This window comes from Haliaeetus albicilla, chromosome 15, assembly GCF_947461875.1.
Source record: "Haliaeetus albicilla chromosome 15, bHalAlb1.1, whole genome shotgun sequence".
Lineage (NCBI taxonomy): Eukaryota > Metazoa > Chordata > Aves > Accipitriformes > Accipitridae > Haliaeetus > Haliaeetus albicilla.
The window spans coordinates 35,163,609-35,176,503 of record NC_091497.1 but is presented as its reverse complement, the minus strand read 5'-3'; the positions used below and the strand labels follow the sequence as shown (position 1 = coordinate 35,176,503).

The window sequence follows — 12,895 nt, the reverse complement described above, 5'->3', positions numbered from 1 at the left end:
ATCATCAATCCAGTAAAAGCAGCTGACTTTGTTCGTTTTATTCCTCCACCTCATCTGTTCGGAATGGAGACCTACCAAGAAACTTTGTGAAACAGCTGCTGCGCTGCTAACGTAAGATGTCTGTGTATCACAAACTACAGTACAGGAATGAAGCACCTTTGCTTGACAAACGCACGTGAATAACATTTACAATGTATATTTAGAAATAATACCTAAATGTGAATAGCACTTGTCCTCAGAGATCAATTTAGTGCATGCTGAACCTCTCTGTGGAGCAGCAGAGATGCTGTTCTTCAAAATGTGACTCCTCCCCGGGCACGCTTTAGTTCTGAAGTGCAGCCTATCATCACGAAGAACAGTGTTTCCCCAGTATTTAAAACCCATTTTGGCAACCAGACTTACAAACAAAACGCTACAAAATTCATTAAAATATTAGTATGCACTGCCATATGCTTAACTATGACTAGCTGCAGCCAGCATCAGTGAACTTGAAGTTTCTTCTTCATATGAGTTGACAATAAAGTAAATATATCCATCTTTTACATACTTCTGGAAGCGGAAAACAATAAACTATTTACCAGGTATCTTCACTGTGTCTTACTTCAGCATTCATTACTCAAGGTTATAAACTCATTTCCATTAGAAAACCTTGTTTCATATACAAACTTTCTCCCAAAACAGAAGGGGCTGAAGGATGAATCTCTGTAGCCACAGCCCTACATATTTCACAAATCTGTGGCTGCGAAATGTATCAGCATTTTTGTTCCAAAAGCCAAGCACTCATTTTACAAAATACTCACCAGTTGTGTAAACAGAGGAGCACATATTTAGGCAGTATTATGCTTTGGAAACTGAAAAAAGTCTGAACAGACATCTCAAGAGTACATCATTTCTGGAGTCTTATAAAAAACCTAAAGCACCAAAAAAATTGCCTATTTTATTGTTGATCAGTGTATTAAAAAAAAAAAACAAAACAAAACAAACAACAAACCTCACATAGCCTACCTAAACATCTTTATCCCCTTGTACCACACTGCTTCCCCTTTCCATCCCAGGCAGCAAAAGCCCCAGTTCCCTGAACCACCAACTTCACCAACAACTTGTGAAATCGTCTAAGTGCTACAAAAATAATGATACTAAGGAAGGAGCTGAGTGTGTCGTAAGGAGTATGGTGGCAAAGGGAGCAGTTACCTCGGTTTTGTATTGAAGTTCTTTAAAGTCAGGCAATTCAGGAAAACTTAGTTCATTACATCAGTACACAAAGCCACTCAGGCGTTCTGTTTTGGTGTTTCATCTTACCTATAATCACATGAGTAACTGAACAGACATCACAGCAGATAGACAATGGGCAAAGAAAACCAAGAGTATTTCCAACGTGTCATTCCAGGCCCTGATGGGAAGCTCAAAACCACTGATGAAGGCTGGGACGCATCGCACCGGCCCCAGCTGCTGCGAGGCGACTCGGTCCCTCCCGGAGGCGACCTGCCTGCGGGACGGGGCCAGGGAAGCCCGCACGCCGCCCCAAAAACAGGGCTGCCACATACAGGTTTGAGGTCAGAATGGGCTTTGTCCTTCAAGCAAGGGCTGAGGTCCAAAGGGCAAACACAAAAGGAGAAACAATTATGTGTAAAAGGAACAGACAGTTAAGGGCCGGCACTGCCGCTCAGCTTCGCCATCAGTTATTCGGGCGCGGGCGAGGAGAGCACCTTGCACCTCCAAAGATTAAGCTGAGCTTTCATACCTGAAGCGAAGTGACACGCAAGCTGGTGACTCGCAGACAATGACGGCTGCCTCGGAGGACCTTTTTTTAGGGGCAGTGAGCAGCTATGCCAGCCACTAAAGAGTAAAACTCCCAACGGGGTGGGCAGAGGCTGGAACTGGTCTGGCCATTGCTCTGAGCTGCCCGAGCTGAGATCGGGCGTCAGGGCAGAGCAGATGCAACTCCAGCTTCCAGCTGTTGAGGCTACTACTGGTGCCACGTGTGAAAAAGTGTGACTGTCATAGCGTTCAGCCTGGCAGAACCCAGAAAGAGAAAACCAACCATACACACTGGTATATGCACGCGTGTGTGCTGTATGTACATATAATACAACGCGTGATGCTAGGGGGTCCCCAAATCACCCAGGGAAGCATCTAAAGGCACAGAGGTAAATGCCCAGTATGCAACCAGGACTGAGGGAATACACAGCAATTCTTCAAGGTAATCTTCAATTGTGGTATTTCCACGCAGAAAAAAAAAATGTGTGATAAAAACCTCACAAAGATATACTCATTTCACTTTTAATAAATAGTACAAATTTCCACCATTTAAATTGTTCACTCATCTAGAATCAAAAGTTTTGGACAACTTCTGTGAAGATTATTCTCGATTTCTCAAAGTCCTTCAAACGCTTCAGGCTATGTGTGGCTTTCGAATCAAATACACCACTACCCAGAATTTATTGTGCACGGAGACCGATTCACTACAGAACAGAGTCATGACCACCAAGCACTCCTACAGTAGGGGCACCCAAAGCACCTGTCCCATGCCTGTTTTGTCCTTGGGCTTTCAGGCTTACTACCCATTCATCCTTCTGCAGCTAGGTATCAGCTATTCTCATTCCTTTGGCAATGGCAACAAAAAAATTTAGGGGATCAAGTTTCCTTGGGACTAAAAGTGGAGGAGGTGTAAATGCCCACGTGATCTTAACACCTGCCACTGTGAAAAAATTAACAACACATCCACCTCCAGGTGAGTGCCACCAAAACTCTGTGTTTTCTGTTTAAGAAAAATGACAGCTTTTGATGTGAACCCATTTTCAAATGCAGGTTAAAAGGATGAGACCGTTCAAGGAAGCTTAACTGTAATAGCTCCTTTACGATAAATCTCAACCATCTTGCCATAAAGCAAAGACATCAAGAAATACGCTCATCCCAGAGATGTTTTATATTTTACGTATGATGATTAGCCCAAAGGCTATCAGATTGGAGTAAAGGAAGAGTTACCTACAGCTGCAGTGAAGTTCTTGGAGGACTCTAGACTGTCTTAAGCCCGGTGCCTCCCACTAGCATAGGTAAGGGAAAAGGTTGCTTTCACTTGACTACAACTAGGATAGAAGTTTTGTTCTTCCATACAACTTTCACAACAATTTCTTTTGTTATCTCTGAAACAGATCTCATTCTTGCTTCAGCCTTCTCTGAGCAACGCCGGTCGCTATCGGCACTCGTTCTCAACCAACAATACAGCGGGTCTGGCAGAGCACATCTCCAGCGCTTCCTTCCGTCAAGGTAGCCACTGTGCAGGGGTCCTGCGGACTTTGCTCCCCGAGAGTTCAACGGGGGGTTTGTTCATAAAGCAGAGTTTCTGCTAGGAAAGTCTGGAATAAACTGCTTTGTACATATAACTGAGAACAACTTTAACTACCCTAACAAGCTACTACTGATAATTTCATGTTACTACCTATGGCTTCTCCCCTTATTTAAAAAGCTGGTTTTATTCGGAAGAACGTGGATGCTATTTTGAGCTCCTAACAGATAATGTTGATACCGTTCAGCTTCTTTATATTCAGTGAAAAGTGAAAAAGCAGCTTCGCATCAGATATTAAATCAGGGCAGTGCATGTTCACAAGCATTAGAGCAGTTAGCCCTCATCTTCTGGGCGAGAAACACAGCCTTAGTACTATGCAGAAAGCGCACATTCTTTTTGAGTTCCTGTGTGCTTCATAGTTTTGTGTATAATTTGAAATGTACCTTGTTGCGCTTACAAACATGCAAACTCCTACAAGATGAAGTGCCACGAAGCTTTATTTAAGGGCAGTGGAGAAAAAGAAAGAAAAAAAAAAAACACCACCACCCACCCTCTCTTTCTCAGACTGTGAAACACCGGCACGGAACGCACTCCCGACCCCAACACAAACCCGCGCTCCCTGTCAGCAGAGAAGTCGGCCACTACCGATCTGTGCTCCTCGCCCAGCGATGCTCCTCCTCTGCCAGGGCCCTCGGCTGAGTCCGGCTTCGCTCCCAGCCCTGCGCCCGCACCGACGGCGGGTCCCCGGCCCCCAGAGCAGCGGCGCACCGGCAGCTCCCAACCCCAAAAATAAAAATAATCCTCACTCAAGCTGAGCCGCGGATAAACAGTGAGAAACAAGGCAACAGGCTGCACGCCTCGACCAGAGCAGTTACGGCATTGACACCCAGTGGCTGCCAGCAACTAAACTTGAAAATGCATTTAAGAAACGTTGCACTTATCTGGCCGAAGTGGTACAAGCTGCAAGCGTGTAGCTTTCTGAGCAGCCTGGCAGTGACACGGCCAAAGGAAGGGATTAGGGCAACGTGTGTCCAGTGCAGAACAGGGTAACCACCCAATTACGGCAGGAAAGCGCACGTGTATTTACCCGCTAGCTGTGGCAGGGCACCTACTGCACCCTACCAGAGGGTACCACAGCCAAAAAACATACCGGCAACGGCTCGCTCTCTCTCTCGGAGGGGCACGGGGGCAGAGGAAGAGCTCCGTCAGAAGGAGGGGTGCATGACTTCTTACTCGCTGAAGCACCACAGGAAGAGCAGCAGTAAAATAGGAAGCACCTAACAAGTTACACAGCTAGCAGAGTTTCTTAGTTGCTCGCTTGAATTTGGGAGTTCTTTGCTTTGATTTTGTTTTGGTTTGTTTGGTTTTCAGTTCTCTTTTACTTATTCTAAAATTGATGCATCTTGCTTTTTTCCAAGCAGACTGAAATACCACTGGAAAAAAAACTCCACCGTTTTCAAGTGACAAGTTACCTTATTTAAAAGTTGTCAGCTATCAATCATTTCACTCCTATTAAGGGTTTTCAGGAAAGATGTCTTCAGACAATTATCCTTTAAATTTTTCAGTCAAACACATCGACAGAAACTAACAAATTACTATTAAAAGCCTCAAAAGCCTTCAGCTAAAAATGAGTTTTAAGATTACCCAGGGTGTTGCTTACCTCCAAAAACAAAAAAAAATTTTTTTTTACAAAAATCTGATGCAACAAACGTGCCTAGCTATGCAATTAAAAATACATAAACACACTTTCTTTTTTAAAAAAGGCACATAATACCGATACTAGGAAGCAAAGCAAAGAGTGTGGCTGGCCCCAGCTGGACCGAAGCGATGAATGCACCGGGACGCGCTGACGCCGCGCCAGGTGCGTGCACCTCACACGTTTACTGCCATCTCTTAATCCCTGGCGGGGCGGCGGAGGCTCTGCCTTGACGCAGACGGCTGAGGCTTCCTCGGACCACGCTCCCACGCAACAGGGCCACGACACGAGGCGCTCGGCCCCCGCCGTGAGCGGGGACACGGGTGGGTGATACTTTCTCGAGGGAGGAGGCCTCGGAGGACGGAAGGATTCGTTCGCAGCCTTCGCCACCCCCGGGGGACGGATGCGGAGCCGGACGGGACCACGGGCCCGGCGCGGCCACCGCCACGGCGGGTGGGCGAGGGCCGGCGTGGCCGCAGAGCCCCACGCGACACTCGACGCCCGGCCCAGGGCCACCTCGCCTGGGGTGGCCGCGGGCCCCGGGGGCCAGCAGCCCCTCCGGCAGCTGGCCGTATGGCCTGGCTCCGAGCAGCACCGGCTGCCGACCGTCCCAGCGCCTGAGAGGAGAAAGACGCTCCCGCGACCCAAGTTTAACGAAGCCATCAGGACAAATACAGCGGCTTACTCATTAAACACACGGTATTTTTGCAACCCTTGTCCTGCCTCCGCTCTTTCCCCATCCGTGTTTGCTTCTGTGCCTCCCCCCCCCCCCGCCCCGGTGCCCGACGGCGATCCCGGGACCGGGCAGCCCCAGGGGACGCGGCGGAGCCTCCGCAGGACCCCACGGCCGCCCCCCCACCCCCCGACACGGGTGTTGAACGCCGGTACCGGCAGCCCCCCCGTCCCCCCCGGGGGAGCGGGAGGCGGCAGCGTTGCCGCCGGGTTTGCCCGGGGACGGCGCTGTGACACGGCGTGAACTTTTGCTTTCGGCGGGGGGGGGGAGGGGGCGGAGAACGGAGCGGGGGGGCGGCCCCGGCCCCTCCTGCGCCTCACCGGGGGGAGGGCAAACCCGCCTTTTTTCCCCTGAGGACTAAGGGTGAAGAAAAAGTAAAATTTTAAGAAAATAAAATAGTAGTAATAATAATCCAAAAAAAAAAAAAAAAGGCGTGGAGCCGGAGCGGTGCGAACGGCGCGGCGGGCGGCCCGGGGGAGGGCAGCGGGCCCAGCCGCTGGCAGCGCCGCGGTTCCCTGCCCGGGCGGCAGCGTGTGCAGCGCCGAGCACGGAGCCCAACTCCGACGGGGCGGGGGCGTCCCGTCCCGATCCCGGTCCCCGTCCCGGTCCCGGTCCCCCCCACCTCCGCCCCTCACCTTCCAGCCGGCCGAGCTGTTGCTGTCGCCCTTATCCTTGAAGTAGGGCACGCTCTTGACCATCCACTCGTAGATCTGGGAGAGGGTGAGCCGCTTCTCGGGGGAGCTCTCGATGGCCTTGGTGATGAGGTCCGCGTAGGACAGGTTGCCCCAGGCGTTGCGGCGCGACGAGCTGCTCTTGCGGGGCTGCCCGGCCACGGGGCCCGGCGAGAGACCGGCCACGGGCGGCGGCACCGGCGGCACCGGCGGCGGCCCCGGCGGGTGGAGGCGGCAGCCGGCCTCGGGCGCCGGGAAGTCCCCGCAGCGGCAGGCGGCCGCCTCCGGGGGAGCGGCGGCGGGGGGCAGCGGCGCGAAGTCCTCGCTCTCCTCCAGCAGGCTGAGGTTGCTGATGAAGTCGGCGCTGAGCGCTCCCGAGGCGGCGGCCCCGGCCCCGGCCGCGGCCCCGGCCGCCCCCTCGGGCTGCCCGCCGCACGACGGCGCCGGGCTGGAGGTGGCCGAGCTGGGGGGGTTGAACTCCGGCCGCGGCAGGGGCCAGGTGCAGGAGCGGGGCCGCGGCAGCGGCTCGAAGTCGGGGTCGATGTCCACCAGCTGCGGTGCCTCGGCCATGGCGGGGCCGGGGCGGGAGCGCGGCGGCGGCGGCGGCGGCAGGAGCGGGGCGGCTGGGCTCAGCGCCGCCGCCCCATGCGGGCTCCGGGCGCGGACCGGCGCGGCCCCGACGGCGCGGCCGCCAACTCCCCTCACGGCTCCGGCTCCGGCCCCGCCGCCCTGCCCCTGCCCCTGCCCGGCTCCGGGCTCCCTGCCCGCCCTCCCTCCCTCCGCGGCAGCGGCGGCAGCAGCAGCAGCAGCGACCCGGCCGCCCGGCGCGCACCGACTGGAGCGACCGCCCCGCGCGGGCCCGCCTCCAGCCTTCCTCCTCCTCCTCCTCCTCCTCCTCCTCCTCCCGGCGGGGAGGGACGGCCCGCTCCGCGCCAATGGCAGCGCCGCGCCGCCCGCCCGCCTCCCGCCGCGGGGCCGGTTTGGCAGGAGGGTGCCGGTGCCCCCCGTGCCGTTTCTGGGTGGGTTTTGTTTTCGGGCGGCGGGGGGGCGGGAGGGGGTGTGAGAAGCGCCGTGCCCCCCGCAGCCCCGGGCTCGGGTGCCGGGGCTCCCCCGCCCCGCCGGGCCCTCGGCGCGCTTCGGGCGACGCATCCCCCGGCCGCAGCGGGGCGGGGGGGGGGGTCTTCGTACCAGGAGCCGGTGCCCGACGCCGCGGGCAGGCTCGGCGGCGCGGGGCGATTTCCGTCCTCGGTCAACTCCGAGGCGGAGTCGGTGCGCTTCCCGGCAAAGCCCGAGGCCCCCCAGCTGAGAGGGGCTTGTGCCCCCCCCGCCCCGCGGGGGCGGCGGGTAGAGGGGACCCACCGCCTCTGCCCCCCGAGCCCCGAAACGTGCGGAGATGTGCGCTCAAGGCGACGCAGAAGTGCGGTTCTGACTAAAACTAAAAGCGAGACGTTTGCTCACGCTGGGGAAGCGATCCCAGGGACGAGGCACGACTCAACGCCTCGTTCAAACTGGCAAACCCTACTTTTCAGAAAATCTGCTTCGTGTTCGGTGGCAGGAGCGCTTGTAGAAGACGTTCCTCAGGCGCGGCTTAGGAAGTCACAAAATTCGCAACCAGCCGTGGCATCCGATGGTGCCTGCCAGAGAACCAGCGGAGGGGGGAACTGTCACCGTTGAGCCGGCAAACCTGTTACTCTTCCCTCCGCTCCGCCTGAAGGCAGAGAGCGTTAATGTCGTCTAAATGCGGTTCATTGTTCCCATAAAAATATTTTCTGAAAATGAGTAACAATAATGAAGGAGAGAGAGTCTAAGACTGGATCTAGGCCCACAGCGTTTAATTCGGTGACGGATCATACATCTACATACACATGCTGCCTATTATGAAAACACTTTCTAAGACACGCAGTGGCACCTAACTACATAGTTAGCACGACATATGCATAAGTGCATAGTAACTGGTCGAATTTTAAGGCACTGTTTTTGTCATGTTTCTTTCCCCAAATGCCAAAGGTGATTATACCTTATTTTAGGTTGGCTGCTCGTCAAATTTCAGAGTTGCTTTGCCTTTAAGTCATTTCTGTGTTTTACAAACCCTTTAAGGGATTCAACCCACAAATTTATACTGTTTAGCCCACGGAATTTAGACACCCCCCCCCCCTTTTTTTTTTCAGTTAAAAAAAAAAAGGCAACATAGTCCCAGTTCAAGCTAATAACTTGCATGCCACGTTTCAGCTTGGAACAGCTTTATCCGGCAGCGTTACAAAACTCAGCTACAGTAGTTGCCCTGCAATAAGGGAGAGCACCCTGCCTTGGAGAAGCAGAGATTATATAATGGTGAGAAGCAGCCAGGGACGCGCGGCGACTGGACGTGCCTAAATGGGAGCCAAAACAAAAGAAGTGCCTGAGAACACTGAAACATTTTCTTTTTCTTTCCTTGGTGTCTGAGAAAAAAAAAAAAACTAAGAGCCAGACTGGCACCCATCCTGCTAGAGGAAATGGATTTATTACCCAGGCTTTCTTCTAAGGATTTTTTTAAAAATCTTGCACTCCGTCCTTTTTCACTTTGTCAAAAGTAAGGATGTTATTCCCTGGCCTCTATTGGTATACGCAGATGTTGAAAAAAAAAATTAGCTTTCCTCTGTCAGGTGCCAGCTGTGAAAACTGGGAAGAAAGCTACTGCTGGGGGATTTTCGGAAGCCCTGGTTTGTTTGTGGTCCAGCCCAGCTCCCTTTGCAGGGGAGGGGTTGTGTGGCCCTTTCTTGGCCCCGCATGGCATTGCTGTCACCCACCCCATCTTGGCAGGGCTCTGCCACCACATCTGTGTCCCACGTCGCTGCTGGTCTTGCAGCTCAAAACCGAGCAGTGGATACAGACAGCAGTTTGTGGTGAAGGGTAAGGGACATGGAGGTAGAGAGCGATAGAACTAGAGCCTTCAAAATGCTGCGTTTGCCCGGCAAGCGCGGCCCCATGACTCACAACGCAACAGGCAGGGCTTAGCTCTGCCGCGGGGATTTTGCCTATTGCATGCAATCGGCTGGGCCCAGGTCTGCTGGGGGCTGGAGGAGGCTGACAAGACGATGCTGCTCGCTTTCCTGGGATGAGTAATCCAGGCGGTCTGCCCTGACTTCGGCGGAACCGCCTGGGTGAGTGACTCCTTCCAAAAGGAAGGAATCCTTCCACGTCAACCAATTTTAGAGTCAAAGCAACGAAGTGACACACACACCACGCACAACACGAGGGTCACGCCGGCTGCGTGCCCTAACCCCGCTGGCACCGCTCGCCCACGGCCCCCCAACACCTTTGACCACCCTCAGGACACGTTGCCGTGAACAAAACCACCCATTCGGCAGCTGAAGGGGGGCTTCCTCCTCCTAAAACAGCTCAGCACAGCGACGGCTCAGTACAAGAAATGTTACCGCATCTACAAATGACAGCGTTAAGTTTATCTCATCTCCCACAATGCCGAAATGCTGATGGATGCACCACAATTCATTTTCTACTCCCACGGCCCTCCTCCTACACTCCACCTTTTCATTTCTCTACTCCTACTCCTGCTCCCGTTTTCCACTCCTCTACAGTACAATATCTCCTATCATCCTTAGCATCGACTGTTTTTTTTTTTTTCAAATTAAAGACCTGAAGATTGCCTTTTATCATCACTGGAATAAAGCAGAGCCTTCTATTCATAATCTGGGTTCGAGGCAGCCAAAATAAAGGATCTGTACTGTCTTTTTACTGCTGCCTGTATAATTCACTTTCTGAGGTTTTGATCAAATTCAGCAGGAGACTACATGAAGTTGAAAGCACTCGTACTCTGGGTACAGCTCTTTTTTCTACACGTATGTGCGCGGCGAGAGAGTACAAACCTTCTAACAGAACAAAAAGCAACCATGAAACACCAGTTTGCGCCTGGTACCGTAAGAGCTGGGAGAAAGGTTATGTTCTGAGGAAGGCTGGGGGAGTCCAGCACCTCCAGTTTACTCCCACGTCTCTCAGAAGGGTATCGGAAGGGTGGCGTGGCACCTCGATCACCTCCCTGCCGGGCCCAGGGTGACTGAGGGCCCCCCCCCAGCCAGATTTGGAGACGTCCCAGGTGCACAGGTCATTCGCAATGCCCAGCTAAGGGAGTCGAAGGTGTCTGAAGCTCTCCCAGCCGGGCTGGGGCTCCTTACACAGCCACCGGAGAGAGGCAGTCCCTCCGCAGCGCGTTTCGGAGCAGGCGCTTAACGTCACCGCTGTGAGTTAACGTCCCGGGACTGCGCGTCTCTCCCACACGAACCACAGAGGGAATTTAAGGATCTGCTAATCCCTCGCCACAATTTGGCGGTGCTAATGCCCCCGCTCCCTTTCCATCCTGCCCTTCGCCTCACGCCTCACGCAGCAGCACCCGCTGCCGGTCGGAGTCCGGCTGGCCCGGGGAGAGGCGGGTGTCACATCCAGGGTCACTCCATGGCCGATGGAGGGAAACACGTCCCCCCCCCGCGGGTGATTCACCACCCCAGGTGGCAGAGCTGACCAGCCGCGGGGATGCCAGGCTCTCGCTCCGAGCAGTTCGCGCTCACTTCCAGCCAGCTGCCTTCAGGCCAGCAAATCCCACCCATCCCGTTTTATAGCGCGTGGGAAACACCTCATCTATTCCCTTGCCATCGCATCCCTGGGATTTTCAGGGCTCCAGAAGTGTCTGGTGGCCCAGTGCAAGCCAGAACTGATGGGCAGGACGATGCTGATCTTAAAGGACCACTTGCTCGAGCAAAACAAGCAGCACGCAGCCTTGCCTGGCACAAACTTTGACTTTTTTTCTCGTTATCCAGTGTACGCTAGCACCTAGACCCCCCAGGAGGGCTGCAGCCCTCCTGAGCTCCGCAGTAAGAAAAAGGCCGTGCTGCACAGCATTGGGCTAACAGGCTAACCAGGCACTGCGGAGAGATGGCCAAATGATCAGTCCTACTTTGCAGGGGGGAACCGGGCCACCGTGAACTCACATGATGTGCAGAGGTCCTCACAGAGGACGCATGGGCAGAGATAGACTTTGAAGCCACGTCTACCAAGACCCGGTCCTTAGGCTTAAAAAAAAATCCATATCACCAAGGAGTTGTCAGGGTACTTGCTGGTGAGGGGTTTGACGTTACCTTGTCTCAGGTCCGTCTCCTGGTACACACAGAGGAAAATCCTGAATGCTCCCCACAGAGGCAGCAAGGACCTCCTGGACTGACATCTGTACGGCTGAAATTAGGGCCACGCGCCGGCTGCCCGCCTCACTGGACATATTTCGGAGTCAAGAACAGCCAGGTCCTCGCAGTGTGGTGCAGCTCCAGCCTCCAGAAAGCCTCCAGGCAGCCCACCCTTTCTTCTCAGAGGAGGTGGGGAGCCACGGCTGATGGTGGGAGAGCTGCCCAAAGAGCCAAACGCCTTCTCCTTCACCTCCTCACCACCTGCCGCAGGGAGCAGGGCTGCTGCGACCGGGGCTCTTGCAGCAGCTGCTGCATCCTTCTCCTCTTCTTCCTCCTCCTCCTCCTTTTCTTCAATGCCAGCAATCAACAGCGAGTCTCCAAACCAGACAGTGACAACCCACAGCAAACCCTCTCCTCCTTCCCCAATTTCTCTACAGCAGCTTCGGTGGTGGGGAGCGGCCGCAGGGCTCAGAGGGCACCGCTGCCAGGAGGAAGGGCGAAAGGGAGCCGTCAAGAGGGGTGAAGGTGGGTTCTGCTCCCCAGACTGGGAGATGGAGCTGCTGGGGGGGGTGGGCTCCCAAAATCTTGGTGCAGACCTAGTGGCTCCTGCGGTTGGACCACCCTGGCTTAAAAGAAATGACGCAATAAATATTTAGTTAAATAAATTAAAGAATGATTTAGTAAAAAAAAAAGATTTTTTTAATTAAAAAAAGCTAGTAAAAATATTTACTGTGTATTTTTGGACAATTTCCTTTGATGTTGTTCATACCTCATTTGTCCTCAGCATCTGCAAAAATGTAAACAATTAAGATTTGAGGGCGAGGTTTCATGGAAACCATTTCTAAGTTGCACTATTTGAAGGAATCGGAATTTAATTTTAAATTTCCTTGTGCGAGAGCTCATGTCAGAAACGCTCGTATGTTTTTCCAGTCAAAGAAAAGAAACAATAATATGACTTTACTGCTTGATGCAATTAATTAATGCAGCTCAAATTCCTAGTAAGTGTGGCTATTACTTAGCATTTGGACAAAACCATATTCACTGAATGAGCTCAAATGAGGCACACATTGCTGAGAACCACAGTCTGCTCCCACGTTTCCTAAACAGAAGAAGGTAAACTAAAGAACACGTTTGACACGAACCCATCTCTCGACTCTCACAATCCAGGCTCAAGACCTCCCATTTGAACATACATCCTCTCGCACCCACGAATACGCATCTGTAAGTGAAAGACTGAAGCAGAAATACGCCCAAGAAATGATCCTGACCAGGATCGATATGATAAACACCAAAGGTAGTGTCTATGTAGCGATAATCTGTTTTTAACGTGTCACGTGCAAT

General features: G+C 53.4%; 1 protein-coding gene across 1 annotated transcript in view; it reads right to left on the bottom strand.

The window, feature by feature from the left end:
• Positions 1 to 7,091, bottom strand: part of FOXO1 (forkhead box O1) — a 66,513-nt gene extending 59,422 nt beyond the window's left edge. Inside the window, exon 1 of the mRNA XM_069802787.1 lies at positions 6,351 to 7,091. Within this exon, the coding sequence (XP_069658888.1) occupies positions 6,351 to 6,956 (606 nt within the window). The 5' untranslated portion in view covers positions 6,957 to 7,091. The remainder of the gene's footprint in view (positions 1 to 6,350) is intronic.
• Between the last annotated feature and the right edge of the window lie 5,804 nt (positions 7,092 to 12,895).